The sequence below is a fragment of the Periplaneta americana genome, chromosome 14 (assembly GCF_040183065.1).
Source record: "Periplaneta americana isolate PAMFEO1 chromosome 14, P.americana_PAMFEO1_priV1, whole genome shotgun sequence".
Classification (NCBI taxonomy): Eukaryota; Metazoa; Arthropoda; class Insecta; order Blattodea; family Blattidae; genus Periplaneta; species Periplaneta americana.
In genome coordinates, this window is record NC_091130.1 from 47315467 (window position 1) to 47332555 (window position 17089).

General features: G+C 34.6%; 1 protein-coding gene across 1 annotated transcript in view; it reads left to right on the plus strand.

The window, feature by feature from the left end:
• LOC138712994 (uncharacterized) overlaps positions 1-14909 on the plus strand; it is a 576545-nt gene extending 561636 nt beyond the window's left edge. Inside the window, exons 13-17 of the mRNA XM_069844675.1 lie at positions 1240-1454; positions 4664-4930; positions 7250-7645; positions 14581-14721; positions 14896-14909. Coding sequence (XP_069700776.1) covers positions 1240-1454; positions 4664-4930; positions 7250-7645; positions 14581-14721; positions 14896-14909 — 1033 coding nt within the window. The remainder of the gene's footprint in view (positions 1-1239; positions 1455-4663; positions 4931-7249; positions 7646-14580; positions 14722-14895) is intronic.
• The last annotated feature ends 2180 nt before the right edge of the window (positions 14910-17089 follow it).

Consider the following 17089-nt stretch of genomic DNA (forward strand, 5'->3'; position numbering starts at 1 on the left):
GCTAGGAGGAATAAGCAGCCTGTTGGATTAAGAAAACAGTGGTGCACAAACTTCAAACGGGACGTGAAATTTTATGTCGTTATTTTTATATGGCTTCTTTCTGTTTGTTATTTTCTATATTGTCTGTAAAACAAAAGTACTAACATCTATTTTCTTAGCCTAATATTGCAGTTGTGTTTTAAACATTAATAACATAATAAAGAGTAAAGAAGGAATATTCACACAAATTCCATAATAACTACAACTATACTGTACTAAGTGAATTAAACACATCATTCATAAAGGAAATGTTATCTCAAAGAAAGACACTGAATATGACATGATAAGTTGAAATTGATATTGATGGTATCTTTAGCCTTATAAAAGTAATCAAAACAATATTATAGTACAAAGCAAATTTGTCTAGGTATATGTTTTAACTGTAACTAATATTACATAATAAAACTCTTATCGCATTATGCTTTTAGGTGGTATTGGTGCGCAACTTTCTGTTATCAGAATATTAAATTATCTCGAAATTTGCTGAAGCTATAGAGCTGACGTTTTACCAACACATAAGCACATATCTTTTGTTTGTGATGTAACAGAATTTGCTTTGTTAATTCATTTTCTTACAGACATTTTCGATGCGAATATTTTAATACACTATCTTCAGTAATACGTATTTACGATATATTAGATTTACGAAAACATTGTTTTAGTACCTGTAAGGCTACTAAACAAACTTATCTGAAAATTTCACTTTTCTGTAAAAAAAGTTGAGAAAATATTCCTCTTGAATAAAAAAGCAAACTTGTGAAAAATGAACATTAAAATTAAAACTTACATTCTTATAATGCACTTATACTTCTCAGACAAATCTAAAAATTAATATGGATACAGTTTTAATAAGTTCTCTTCCCTTTATCCATTGAATCAGTGCTGGCCATCCCTGTATATAGCTCGACCAAACAGTATATACTACCTCTTTCGTCTGTCTCTTTCCTTTCCACTGCAAAGCGCTCAGGGTCTCCTGGGCTCTAAAGCGCGAGCTTGCTCCTATGGGCATCAGTTGACATCACTGCTATATGCAATGTGTAAATAATGTAAAAAGTAATTTCACTTTGTTATATTGTTAAGATAGGAGTAAATAATTTCAAATAAATCTACAATTAATTCCAACAAATGAGCAGTTTAACTTGACGTATTTCTGTTTGAAAGTTGAACTTGATCTTGCTGTGTTTTCTCTTTCATTTATAGGTTCAATTTTGTTTCTGAAGGCAACAAAGCAGTTCTGAGGTTCCATTCAGACTATTCTGTAGCTGGGGCTGGTTTCTCGGCCACGTGGCAAGCTGTAGACATATCAGGATGTCCCTTGCAAACTCTTACTGCTAGAGAGGGAACACTTATGAGTCCTAACTATCCCCACTTCCTTATGGCACATTTAGATTGTGCTACAACCATTATGGCACCAGGTTAGTATTGGATGTAGATAAATGTATATGGAAATAATGAAATTACTAATAGTTCTGATGTACTTAATTAATGTTTGAATTCCAACCACATTAAACTGCAGTAGGAAATATAGAGCATGGTAACTCAGTAAGAATAAGGAAATAAAAGCTTGAAAATTTACTTAATTAATTCCTTCTGAATAAGAATTAGGAATTAAAGACTGAAAGAAAATAAATAATAGGAAAGAGGAGTAAAGTTAATTGTCCAACATATATCATATTTATAGATTTCATAAAGGCCTTCGACAAAGTGAAAAGAAAAAAAATATGGGAAATAATGGTTAACAGAGGTATACCAAATCATATTACTGAAATATTTAAAGAAATATACAAAGGTACAACTAAATGTGTGAAAGAAAGAGGTGGAAATTTTTAAACAACAAGTATTAACACCGGACTAAGACAAGGGTGCTGTACATCACCCACTTTATTTAATTTATATTTAGACAACGCAATCCGAGAATGGAAACAGCGGCTAAACATTCTAAATATATCCTCTGATTATAATAGGAAGAATTTTATAATGACACTCCTATATGCAGATGACCAAGTAATAATTTCTGACAATGAAGACACGCTACAAAGAGCATTATTTGAACTCCATAAAATAACTCTTAATTACAATTTTGATGTATCAAAAAATAAAACCAAATCTATGGCATTTCAAGGAACTCATCCACTAAGATGTAAACTTGTATTAGATAATAATATAATTGAACAAGTAAATACATTTAAATTTTTAGGATCGTCAGTATCATATATTAAAGAGGTAGATATTGGAAATAAAGTTGAAATTTTTTCAGAAATATGCGGAACAATTAAAAGAACTTTAAAAAATAAAGTAAGAAAAGATACGATGATAAAATTTTATAAAACTATGGCAGTTCCTGCAGCTCTATATAGTAGTGAAACATGGACAATGACAAGTAGAGATAAAAGTAGACTACAGGCAGCAGAAATGAGGTTTTTAAGATCAGTTCTGGGAGTCACTAAAAGGGACAGAATCAGAAATGAAGATATAAGAAATCAATTACAGATTTTTAACCTAAGTGAAGAAATAGACCATCACAGAAAAAAATGGCTAGATCACGTAGACAGAATAGATGAAAGAAGATATCCAAAGAAAATATTAAATTATATACCAGAAGGAAAACGAAACATAGGAAGACCAAAAAAACGATGGAAAGACCAATGAACTAATAATTTGGAGCGCGCAACAAGCCTTAGTAGGGCTTAATGCATGAAGAAGGAGAAGAAGAAAATATTGTATTACAAATAGGTAAATTTTAAAATATTGCTCATTTGTAAGCACAAAGAGGAATATTATTTTCCCAGAGTGAAAAAAAAAATTCTCCCTGACCACTCTTTGAACTTATCACTGAAATGAATACATATTTTGTCAGGTATTAAATTTCTCTAATCGTCAATGTTTTAAAGCTTGGCACTCCCTTTTGATGTGATGATAATAGGATTGTCAGAGGAAAGAACAGTACACAGAGAATACTTGTCCCAGTATTGTCCTTGATAAATTCAAAGAATTGATGGTAAAGTATGATGTTATCAACATAAGTTATTACGTTGTAATATGGCTGTAGGCTATACTATTATGATCGATAGATCGATTAGATAGCAAGGAGATGTACCATCATCTTTACTTTTTAACTTTGCTCTAGAATATGCCATTAGGAAAGTGCAAGAAAGCAGAGAGAATTTGAAATTGAGTGGGTTACATCAGCTGCTTGTTTATGCTAATGACGGGAATATGTTAGGAGAAAATCGACAAACAATTAGGGAAAACACGGCAATTTTTCTTCAAGCAAGTAAGCAGATAGGTTTGGAAGAAAATCCCGAAAATACAAAGTACCGGTATATGATTATATCTCGTGACCAGAACAAAGTACAAAATGAAAATTTTAAAATTAGAAATTTATCCTTTGAAGAGGTTGAAAAATTCAAATACCTGAGAGCAACAGTAACAAATATAAATAATACTCGGCAGGAAATTAAACACAGAATAAATATGGGAAATGCGTGTTATTATTCGGTTGAGAAACTTTCATCTTCCAATCTGCTGTCAAAAAATCTGAAAGTTAGAATTTATAAAACAGTTATATTACCGGTTGTTCTTTATGGTTCTGAAACTTGGACTCTCACTTTGAGAGAGGAACAAAGGTTAAGGGTGTTTGAGAATAAGGTGCTTAGGAAATTATTTGGGGCTAAGAGGGATGAAGTTACAGGAGAATGGAGAAAGTTACACAACACAGAACTGCACGCATTGTATTCTTCACCTGACATAATTAGGAACATTAAATCCAGACATTTGAGATGGGCAGGGTATGTAGCACGTATGGGCGAATCCAGAAATGCATACAGAGTGTTAGTTGGGAGGCCGGTGGGAAAAAGACCTTTAGGGAGGCCGAGACGTAGATGGGAAGATAATATTAAAATGTATTTGAGGGAGGTGGGATATGATGGTAGAGACTAGATTAATCTAGCTCAGGATAGGGACTAATGGCGGGCTTATGTGAGGGCAACAATGAACCTCCGGATTCTTTGAAAGCCAGTAAGTAAGTAAGTAAGTAAGTAAGTAAGTAAGTAAGTAAGTAAGTAAGTAAAATGTAGTAAATTTTATATCCTGTGGCTTTCATAAAATTTCTTATGAAGATTGCGATTATATTACATTAATCGAATATTGTCACCATGTAAGTTACAAAAACGTTCGTGACATCATTTCCATAGATTCTTTAAATGACCTTGTTGTTGCCCAATTAAAATTGTTGAGCTTGATATTGGGATAGAAAACTTATGTATTAACAATTACGGTATTAGGCCACCAGTGTAGCTCAAGGATAACGAGCTGACTCTGATTTGTGGCTATGGTCGGACATAGTAGATTCGAATCCTGCACGCGCAGATATCTCATTTTGGTTTTTCCAAACGTTTTCCAACTGTAGGCGTATGTTGGGTAATTTCATGGCAAATCCTCAGTCTCATCTCACCAATATACCATGTAGCTATCGGAAATATCTCTGGTGGTAGGTGACCTCACAGTTGATATAGATCTGTTAAATACTTGATAAAAAATGAACAATTGGCTTCATTTGAAGTAAATTTCATAATTTATCTTGTGTCCTTAGTCTCATTATGTCAATGTAAAATGTGGTTTTTAGCTGGACGACGAATTTGGCTCGAGTTTCTGGACTACGATTTGGGATCACATCACCAGAGCAACAAGGACCTCCAACTGGGAGAACAGCCCTTCGACCAAGCTGTATTGGAAATAGACCTCAGCGGTGGGAACAGACCATTCCATCCATTCCAGGTGCCTGGCCATCTCACAGATGGAGCATACCTGTCAGAGGGAGAGCGTCTTAACATCAGACTGAGGACGGGGAACAAGCCACGGGGGATTGGTTTCAAGGCCATGTACAGAACAAGTAAATGTGACACAATTATTTTTTCTTAGCGTTCTGTCACGCAATTACCTGTCTATCTGTGGTATGTCTGGTAGTGGAAATTCAGCAGTAGAAATTCGCTTACCTCATCCCTTTCTCCATATGGGTAGAGATTGGATCAACTAGCAAGACGTTCTGAGATGGGAATTGTGGGAGTGAGAGAGGTAACTTCTTCTCCTCGATATTGCATTGCAACACGTACAGGTGACCTCAGATATTTCATGACGCTGCATGAGAGCTGAGTAACTCTGTGATGTTAGATTGTCATACTGCTTTTTAAAGCCTTTGATGAAGACTAGATTTACTGTCTTCAATAAAAGCAAAAGACTAAAAACGTGCATGTGAAGAGAGACCTACTGTATTTACTCGCGTAATTTCACCCTTTTCTCTCAAAATTCAGAATGCGAAAAATCGAGAAGGGGGAAATTATGCGAGAAACTACAAAAAAATCATGTTGATCTTGATATTCTTTCCCATCTTTGGTGGCTAAAAAGTAATAAACATGTAAGAAAATTTGCGTCAGGAAGGCAAATTGCATTTACACATAAGTATTATAATACACGGTGTTCCGTTCAAACCTCCCGTGTTTAAATTTATTATTGCTAATAAGGTATATCAAATTATGGAATGCAAGTGGAACTAAAAGAAAAAGAAACTCAAAGAATGTTTATTTAATGAATTTAAAGTTGATTCTTCACTCACTGTCATGCGCCACAATCACATAAAGCAAAATGACAACTCCACAGCAGCACACACAATCTGTATTCTGGTATACAGAGAAAAATCAGTCATTACAATGCAAAGAAATTGCAGGAGAGAATACGGAGGAGATGCATCTGATGGGGAAAACCATTAAGGCATGGTGTGAGAAGTTTCTGGCCACTGGAAGTGTTCAAAAACAATACGGAGGTTCTTGTCGATGTGTTTCAGAAGAAAAGGCAGAAGAAATTCGAGCAGGATATGAGAGAAGTCCACGTAAATCAATTCGCCAAGCATTCTGGCAGTTCAACATTTTTCCATATTCTCTCCGGTAATTTCTTTGCACTGTAATATTGATTTTGTCTCTGCATATCAGAATACAGATTGTGCGCACTGCTGCAGAGTCACCATTTTGCTTTATGAGATTGTGACGCAACATAGTGAATGAACAATCAACTTCAAAGTCATTAAATAAATATTATCTGAGTTTCTCTTCTTTTTTTCAGTATCACTTGCATTCCATAATTTATACAGAGTGATTCATAAATACCTGTAAAAACTTAGTGGGTGTAATGTAGAGGTAAAAATAAAACTAAAATGTTCTGTACAACATCTCCCACAAATCCTTACTTTCATAATTATGATGCATAGTGCCATATCTTGCCAGGCATAAAAAAAACATGGGCCAGTAAAGCCTTCGGCTTTGTCACGTTCGCATACATAGGTAGACTGCGGTAGATGTTTCTTATTCGTACATCCCACTACAGTTCATTTCGACCTGATAGGATTTTGTTTACTGTACGTAGGTATGTTTAGTTGTATGGCACTGTTGCAGTTCCTACAGTCACCACGTCCCATAGGTACACATTCATTTTGTTGTTTGCTCAGTAGGCTTCAGTTGTGTATGGTAAGATAGATCGTGCAACACCAGTTGCTTGGCCAGCCAGATCACCAGACTTCTACCTTTGGGGGTCGTCTGAAGGCGCTCGTTTATGACACTCAGATTGTAAATGTAACATAACTACAGAAGTGATATCAAAATAGCTATGAAACAATTTGAAATGAGTTGAACGGGATCTGTAAAATTCTAAGAGCAGTACATACCTACATAGAGTAAACGAAGTCTTACAAGGTCGAAATCAACTGTACATAATAGGGGTGTACGAATAACAAACATCTAACACAGTTGCTATGTAGGCGAGCATTACACATCCGAAGGCTTTACTGGCTCATGTTTTTGATACCTACATTTTGTGTCATAACTCTGAAAATAAGGATTTGCAGGAAAAGTTGTACAGAACATTTTTGTTTTAGTTTTACCTCTACATTACGCCCACAAAGTTTTTACAGGTATTTAAGAATCACTCTGTATACCTTGCTAGCAATGATTAATTAAAATGTGGGAGGCTTGAACAGAACACCATGTATCTTACTGAATGGCAATGAAGGAAAAGAACTTTCCAGTTTTCTCAAAATTTTCGTAATCTTGTCAATGCTGTAAATAAATGACTTTAGTTTTATGATTTTGAATTTGATACCAGAAAATAAGTAATTGCCAAGTGTCACCCACATAACGTAAAAATTGTAATTCTTTTGTTTTAGTTGGTCAAGTGCATGAAGAGCGATTGATAGATCTGAGCAATATAACAGTTGGTACGCTGCTTCACCTCAACTACCCAAAGCCTGCACCCTCAAACGTGGAGTTCGTGCAACATCTGGTGGCTCCTGTGGGACATGTCATTTTGCTCGAACTTTACCACAAGAACTTCCTCACTGACAGCCGCATGTGTCCTGGTGGTGCAGGGGTTATTGAGGTTACGGACAACTATGCAGACACTAATGGCACCTGGTGGTTTCTCTGTGAAGCCTCTCCAGAGCCTGGAGGAAGAGAGGGTTCATCAACGTTGGCGATAACATCATATTTCAACACTCTTTATATAAAGCAAAAGAGTGGAATAATAGGAGCACAGTTGAATGCTACAGTTAAAATATATCCAGGTGAGGACTCCTGTTATATTATTAATGAATTCTGAACAGAGTAGTTACTGAAGTAGGTCATTACAGTAAAACCAAGATAAGACGCTGTTCAAGGGACTGGGTGTAAAACGTGTATTAACCGGGACCGCGTATTAGACGGGTATACTAATTTTGACTTATATACAGTATCTATTAGCATTTTTCTTTATTGAAATTCATGATTCATGAAAGGTAATATGTTGTTGTTTTCTAATGCCAGGCGTTTGACAATAAAGTCATTTGACCTCTTGCACTCCAATATTTTTCAAAGATATTATCACAGTCAGCCACTGAAGCACAGATTTTGAGGTGTTCCGAATCCATTTCTTGGTTTGAGTTGCACAATGGGCAGTTTAGGGGACTGATATATTCCAATTCTATGCAGGTGTTTGGCCAAACAATCATGGCCTGTTGCCAATCTAAATGCAGCTACAGACGATTTTCGTGGTAAATCGGGAATTAACTGTGGGTTATGATGCAGAGAGTTCCATTTTTTCCCTTGAGATTGTGTTATCAAATTTTGTTTGTTGAAGTCTAAGTATGTAGATTTAATAAAACTTTTCACAGAGTAATAGGTAGATTTAGTAACAGGTCTGTAAGTAGCAGTGCTGCCCTTCTTTGCTAAAGCATCCACATTCTCGTTTCCCAGGATTCCACAGTGGGATGGAATGCATTGGAATACAATTCTTTTATTGACTGATATTAATTGAGAGAGCATTTTAGTTATTTCTGCTGTTTGAGAGGAAGGTGTGTGTTTAGAGATGATTGATAGAATAGCTGCTTTGGAGTCTGACAATATAACTGCATTCTTAAATTTATTGATGTGGCAAAGAAGATTCCTGATACTTTCACTTATTGCAATGATTTCTCCATCAAAACTTGTTGTTCCATACCCAAGAGATCTATAAAGTGAGAAGAGACAGCACGTAACACCTGCACCGGCACCTTGTTCTCTGGAGATCAAGGATCCGTCGGTGTATAAATGAAGCCAGTTTTGTGGAGGGTATCTAATATTAATTGTCTCTAAAGACAATTGTTTCATTATTTCAGTGCTTACTGCTGATTTCAGTATTTCTTCTGTTAAATTTAGATTATATTCTATATTTAATAGAGTTAAAGTGTTTGGTTTAATTTGTAAGTTTTCTTTTAAATTCGGGATATTGATTTTCTGCTTTAATTCTTGAACCATGGATATGAAACTTTTTTGAGTTTTCAATCTACAGAGAGGATTGTATGAATGAAAGATAATATAGTATTACTCCATTACTTATGTAATTACTGTACTGTATGTCAAAGACATTTACAATATGTACTGTACTTAATTCTTAAAAAAAAAAAGCCATTTAAAGTTGTTTGCCGTGTGCGTGTTTACAAGTCCTCATGTTACCACACTTCAGTTTCTGCGATTACATCCTCCTGACATTGCAGCTGTAGTGATTGAGTCGCGATATTTATTATCGTTCTTAATGTCGATGATGGGATTCCTAATGCATAAGACAGTTGTTTCTGAGTAAGAGTACTGTTCTCATCATACTTTCGTAAGATTTCCAATTTTTCCGACACAGAAAGTGCTTTTCATTTAACACTCATTGTAATCACGTTCACAAGAGGACAACAACCTGCCCAGTAAAAATTTCCAGAATTTTATTACGGCCGAGTGACGAATGTTGTTTGAGATAGAGAGTTAGCAAGAGGATGAGGTATTGTAACTGTATGTAGGCTTTAACCACGCAGATAAGGAGTCGAGTAAGAGAGTGTAACAAGAGGGTGGGGTATACTAAGGTATGAAGTATGAAGGTTTAAATGCGCAGGTAAATGGTGAATACCAATACTTTTCAGGTTAATGGCACCAGTGAGTTCAATGACCAAGATGTTTCATTGCTGTTACAGTACATTGCTGAAAATTACATCGAAAATATTCCACAAAAACAGCGTATTATGCGGGACTTGAGCGCAACAAACGAGGTATTTTATAAAGGCGTTATATATGAAATGTGTAGGGACCAGACAAAAAAGCATATTACACGGGATAGCGAGGTTTTACTGTATTCTGAAGTAATGGTGAGCATTCATTCTGTCATAACTGTGTGATTATATTGCATTTCCAGGAAAGTTGAGAATAGAGATATTATAATTGGGTCTTTAAAATTGTGAACATTGCTTAACACAAAAATTCAAATATGATTTGTGATTAATTTCCAAAATAGTAACCTCGCTTATCGACACCTTCTGCTAGCAACCAGGAAGCTCCTTTATTCCTGCTTGAAAGAACATTTTCACTTGATTGTGCTATCATTTCCACAATTTTTTTGTTATCACCAGGCCATTTTTTGGAAATGTTTTGCCTCTTAAGCTTTTCTTCAGTAGTCCAAACAGGTGATCATTGCTTGAGGATAAATCTAGGCTGTATGGTAGTGGCAGCTCGTGATAAAATAATATTATATATGTTCACAATTTTGTGTTCCAAAATTGAAGAGAATTTTAAATCGTACGTTTAGCCTAATATGAAATGTCATGATTCCAATGTTTCACTATCGAAAAAACCGTATATAAATTCAAAACAACATGTAATAATAATAATAATAATAATAATAATAATAATAATAATAATAATAATAATAATAATAATAATAATAATAATAATAATGAAACCCAATCTTTTTATTTCCAATTTTTCCTGGGAAGCCAGTTTACCCAGTTCTTTACTGTTCAAAATTACTTGAACAGAGTTCATTGTTTACGTTTGTTAAAAATGAATACATACCACAATGCCGTTATTTACAAAAGCATGTGTTCAGTAATATATTTTGATTCACAACACACTGATACACTATAGCCTATACCAGTACTGTAATCCCATTCGCATAGATTGATTACTATAAATACATGCCAGTAAATATTATTCTTAAATATTATACACTACCATAGAGGTACTTAAATTCATACCACCAGCACGTGTTTAAAAGCCAAACTATGCTATTATGCTGACACTGAAGTATAGTAATTCACAAACTACACTCTCATAGTAGCACTGTACACACATCCACATAAAGTAAACATTCCGACAGTGAGATGCTGACATTTATAGGCCAAAATACAGACTATTAAATTTCCTCTTCGAGATATAGCATGTGAATGATAGGCATCGATGCACCTGACATCTGTAGGATAGATTCACTGTTCACTTAACACTTTGTGCTCTTGACGAGTCATAAGCGGCCAGCGAAAGAAAATTTTCTCCCGCGCATGCGTGAAATTCCTGTAACCTTCTTGAAAAGAGCACGGCTTGTACGTGAACGGATGTTGCCAAGTTCACATAAGAAGTTAATGCAAGATGCGGGAAGTTTAAAATACTCGATTCCGATATTATACATCCCCACTTCGTCAATACGGTATTAAATAATACAACTAGTCCTGCATTAATGGAAACAAGGTATTCACGTGCTCTTGTGCTCTTATTGATGCACCGCCACTGCTGTATGGAAATATTATAGTGCACTACAAACTGAAATATCACAATTAATCGTGATAAAGAACATGACACAACTGTATACCGTATTTTCTCGAATACCCCGCGCACTTTTTTTTCCAAAATGTACAAGTACAAAATAAGGGTGTGTTCCTTATTCGAAATGAAGTTGGCAACATTGCCCGATCCTCTTTCCATGCAACTCCTAAGGTGGTAGCATATGCTATTATCTTACTGCGGGTATTTCATTTGTTAACATTGTTAAATGGCATTTGGATTAGCAGTACTTATGTCAGAATAAAGTTCAAGTGTGATAACTGTGATAAGCAAACCCCGGATTCCTAGGTTCGAACCTGTTCTGTTGCTATCTCGTTACTATCGAAATGTCGCTTTTCTTTTCCGTTTTATGTACCAACGAATAACATGCTTAAATTTTATAGGACCCAATAAGATCTAATTCGTAGGTTAGGACCTAAAATTACCTGTTTTGCTTGTCAGAACCTAAAAATATCTAATTCAGTGTATTTAACCTATACATCTGTATTTTATTTATTTTAAAGTAACTATGAAACTCACTGAAATAGCACTGCTGTTCGTTACATTGTAAATGTTGTATTGTAGGTTGTAGGCAGTTTTCTTTAAAAGGAAAGCTCTACAATGCGGAGACAATGTATGCAGAGGACAACAGTCTGTAGAAACATCGAAAAAATTTAAATGAAAAGACGCGTATGTCTCAGATATGGCACAATCATGTGATCATGAGATGGGCAAAGAATAATCAGTCAGCCATGTTCTCTCCACCAAAAGCATGAGAAGTTTGATCTGTTATCATTCAGTAATGAGGTAGTGATAAAAACTTCAACATTACATACAGTTCAATTCAGTTTGCTTAATTAAAAGATTTTTTTATTAAGCATGATCCCTTTAATTGAGCAAACTGAATGATATTGTATGAATAGCAACTTCAGTATTATTTCCCATACACTTTCTCATTTTCCTTTAAGTCGGCAACTTTTACTTCATCACTTATTAATAGTGCCTCATTTTTACCCAACTTTTTTTTATATAACGAAATCACTACACATGCATTCTGCTCAGCTACGATAGTATACCAGTGTGAAGCATTGATAATTTTTGAAGGAACTCGTCTGCCTAGTCAACAGGATAATAAAATTTATGACTGCCAGGCCAACACACCCTCGCACCCTCTAAAATTTTGCAAAGAAAACTTGTTTTTATTAGTGACCTACATATTTTGTTGTTGTTGTTTTCTAATGCCAGGCGTTTGACAATAAAGTCATTTGACCTCTTGCACTCCAATATTTTTCAAAGATATTATCATGGCCAACCATGGAAGCACAGATTTTGAGGTGTTCCGAATCCATTTCTTGGTTTGAGTTGCACAATGGGCAGTTTAGGGGACTGATATATTCCAATTCTATGCAGGTGTTTGGCCAAACAATCATGGCCTGTTGCCAATCTAAATGCAGCTACAGACGATTTTCGTGGTAAATCGGGAATTAACTGTGGGTTATGATGCAGAGAGTTCCATTTTTTCCCTTGAGATTGTGTTATCAAATTTTGTTTGTTGAAGTCTAAGTATGTAGATTTAATAAAACTTTTCACAGAGTAATAGGTAGATTTAGTAACAGGTCTGTAAGTAGCAGTGCTGCCCTTCTTTGCTAAAGCATCCACATTCTCGTTTCCCAGGATTCCACAGTGGGATGGTATCCATTGGAATGCAATTCTTTTATTGAGTGATATTAATTGAGAGAGCATTTTAGTTATTTCTGCTGTTTGAGAGGAAGGTGTGTGTTTAGAGACGATTGATAGAATAGCTGCTTTGGAGTCTGACAATATAACTGCATTCTTAAATTTATTGATGTGGCAAAGAAGATTCCTGATACTTTCACTTATTGCAATGATTTCTCCATCAAAACTTGTTGTTCCATACCCAAGAGATCTATAAAGTGAGAAGAGACAGCACGTAACACCTGCACCGGCACCTTGTTCTCTGGAGATCAAGGATCCGTCGGTGTATAAATGAAGCCAGTTTTGTGGAGGGTACCTAATATTAATTGTCTCTGAAGACAATTGTTTCATTATTTCAGTGCTTACTTCCGATTTCAGTATTTCTTCTGTTAAATTTAGATTATATTCTATATTTAATAGGGTTAAAGTGTTTGGTTTAATTTGTAAGTTTTCTTTTAAATTCGGGATATTGATTTTCTGTTTTAATTTTTGAACAATGGATATGAAACTTTTTTGAGTTTTCAATCTACAGAGAGGACTGTATGAATGCCAATTGTTTCCTGGTAATCTGATAAGTTTTTCATATTGAATCAGTGCTTTTTCTTCTATTGTCATTTTGATGCTGTTAATATTAGTGAGGAGTCTCATAGAATCTATTGGAGTTGTTTTGATTCCACCAGTAATGAGTCTGAAAGCTTGGTTTTGAACATATTCTATTTCGTTTATGAAAGATGAAGTAATTAAAATCTCTCCACAGTATGTCAGCACTGGCTGTATAAACATTTTGTATGTGGTGTTCAAAGTATTCCTAGAGCATCCCCATTTCTTTCCTGCTAGTCTTTTTAGAAGGGAGAATCTTTTACGAGCTTTTTCAGAAATGTATTTCAAATGGTTGCTCCATGTTAACTTACTATCGAAAATAACTCCAAGATATTTGGATTCATAAGTCCTAGGAATGTGTTGGCCATTGTATTGGATATTGAATTCTCTTTCTTTTTTACCAAGTGAAAATATTTGGTAGTTACTTTTGCTTAAATTGAGTGTCATCAAATTTGATGTATTCCATTCATGTAGTTGATTTAGAGTTTTAAGAGCAGAATTTTGAATTTTGTCTCTATGTCTGTAAGATCCGGAAGTCCACAAAACTATATCATCTGCAAATAGTGCTGTTTTCATGTTTGATTCCTCTAATAGGGAGGGTAAGTCATTTATATAAATATTGAATAAAGTTGTGCTGAGGACAGCGCCCTGAGGTAGATCTCGATATGTTTGTCTGTAACTAGAATGTGAGTTATTGAATTTAGTGGCAATGTAGATATCTTGATATTACATACCATTTAAAAATATAGTTTACATTAAAATAGTGTCCAAAATATTATTTCCGTTTTGAACTGTATCAAACAGTTTCCGTTTCTGCACTGGACAGTATCCGTTTTATTCAGGACAAATTACACATAATACATACGAACTTCGCCAGGACCAATAAATTGTTCCGAAATAGGATTCCGGATTATTCAGGTTCTGATTTAAACAGATTTCACTGTGTGATATTATAAGTATATGTAATCGAGAAATTAAGAAGTGATGGTTTTCATATTCCTTAGTACCATGAAGTAGTTTTTAAATGACAAGTTTATGCTTAAGTAAGGCCTAAGATATGTAAATGTTAAAGAAGGAAACTTGTTTTTGTTCACAGATAGCAGCTACCGAATAAAGCTTGTGCGTGGGTCAGAGGACAGCATTGTGGAGACATGCCAACCAAACCCTTGTCTTAATGGAGGTAAATGTTTGAGCAGAGGATCTCGGAGATCATGTCAATGTACCAGTCACTTCACAGGTAAGTCAAGGATACTTAATTGTAAGTAATAAAATACACCATTCTCCTAATGAATGTTTTTTATAAGAGTGATAATGAAAATGTTTAATAAATTAACTTATATTATTGTCCGGAAAAATTTATTTTGATTGTTGCATCTTTAATTTTTCTTGCAGAAACTATTCATATGTACAGTAGAACCCCTTTAATGATTCTGCAAGGGATTACTTTTTTTTTTTTTTTTTTTTTTTTTTTTTTTTTTTTTTTTTTTTCTCCGTAAATAGGAATTTTCCTTAAAAGAGGGTTCATATAAAATGGGACGGAAAGGTTACAAGAACTAGTACTACAGTAATACTAACATGCGTGTTATGTATCAAACATTATAATCATTTAATTAACCTTACTTACTTAAAATAGCTTTTAAGGAGCCTGGAGGTTCATTGCCGCCCTCACATAAGCCCGGCATCAGTCCCTATCCTGAGCAAGATTAATCCAGTCTCTACAATCATATCCCACCTCCTCAAATCCATTTTTATATTATCCTCCCATCCATGTCTCGACCTCTCCAAAGGTCATTTTCCCTCCGGCCTCCCAACAACACCCTATATGCATTTCTGGAGTCGCCCATATGTGCTACATGCACTGCTCATCTCAAATGTCTGGATTTAATATTCCTAATTATGTCAGGTGAAGAATAAAATGCGTGCAGTTTTGCGTTGTGTAACTTTCTCCTGTAACTTCATCCCTCTTAGCCCAAATATTTTCCTAAACACCAGATTCTCGAACACCCTTAGCCTCTGTTCCTCTCCCAAAGTGAGAGTCCAAGTTTCACAACCATATAGAAGAGCTGGCAATATAATTATTTTATAAATTCTAATTTTCAGGTTTGTTGAGAGCAGAGTGTATGATAAAAGCTTCTCAACCAAATAATAACAGCATTTCCTATATTTATTCTGCGTTTAATTTCCTCCCGACTTTCATTTGTATTTGTTACTGTTGCTCCAAGATATTTGAACCTTTCCACCTTTTCAAAGGATAAATTTCCAATTTTTATATTTCCATTTCGTACTGGTCATGGTCGTACTTGTCATGAGACATAATCATATACTTTGTCTTTTCAGGATTTACTTCCAAACCTATTTCTTTATCTCTTTCAAATAAAATTCCCGTGTTTTCCCATTTAATTAAGCCTACAATTATTATTTACAATACATTTCATTATAATATTTTCTAACTCTTCAAATGGTGAGGCACGAATGTTTTTCTGTTTGAATGAGTCTGAACCACACTGAAACTTGGCATTGAAAATTCCTTCTTTCTTGTTCATTATCCCCCATATGCGATAGTATTACTTGAGGATTAATCTCGACATCCCTTATTGTTTTCTCTTTCTGTCCGATAGCTAATTTCTTTCATTTAATCACCATTATAATGATGCATAAACAATGTAAAAGAACTTGAAAACAGGATCCACTTAACTCGACAGAACAAAACAAGCAAAGCTATCACTCTCTGAAAGCAACATACACCATAAAGAATAATGCTGCCACATGGTGCTGCATTACTATCAATTGAGATGTGCTATTGAATATGCTGTACTATTGATTAATGAAAGTCGAGTCGATATTTCCAACTTCATTATCACAAAATCACTAGAGAAGTATGTCTTAAAAGCAGGATTTTCCTTAAATCGGTTTCCTTAAAAGCGAGAATTTATTACATTATTGCAAATTTTGCTGGGGCTTAACAGATAATTCCTTAAAAAGAGGAATGTTAAAACGGGATTTTACTGTCTATTGAAATGAAAGTATATAATAATATTTTTGAGGACATATAAAGGGTGGAAGTGAAATAGCCTTGCAGATTTCCGGAGTGAATAGCTTATGTTGTATGTAACAATAACATATTGGTGGAAAGTTCATAGTTTTTTTCAGAAAAAAAAATGTTTTTTTCCCTAAATGTTTAACAATCTCTTATTCGGTAACTATTGTGAGTAGGATCATGATTTTTGTCCATAACTTGTGCCATAAAGTTAACATTATGAAACGATTTGCCAATGCTATAATATTTAATATATCATTGTTGTCATAGCAACCTCTTTCTTCATAGACAATGATATCAAACTATCCATCATTACAAAAATGTGATATTATTTCTTTATTAATTGTTTTATAATGCTGTTGTACAAAAATAGTACATTATGCAACGAGCCTATAATGATAGTAATTAAGAAGTGAGTATTTAATTTTCATACAAGCTTCTTAATTGCCATTATAGGCGAGTTTCATACGACTTTTTATGCTCGACCATATTTCGAACTTGAAATTATTCATTTTATTTGTATCTAACTGACCTTGAGCAATACCTCGTAAATTGTGAGATGTGCGCA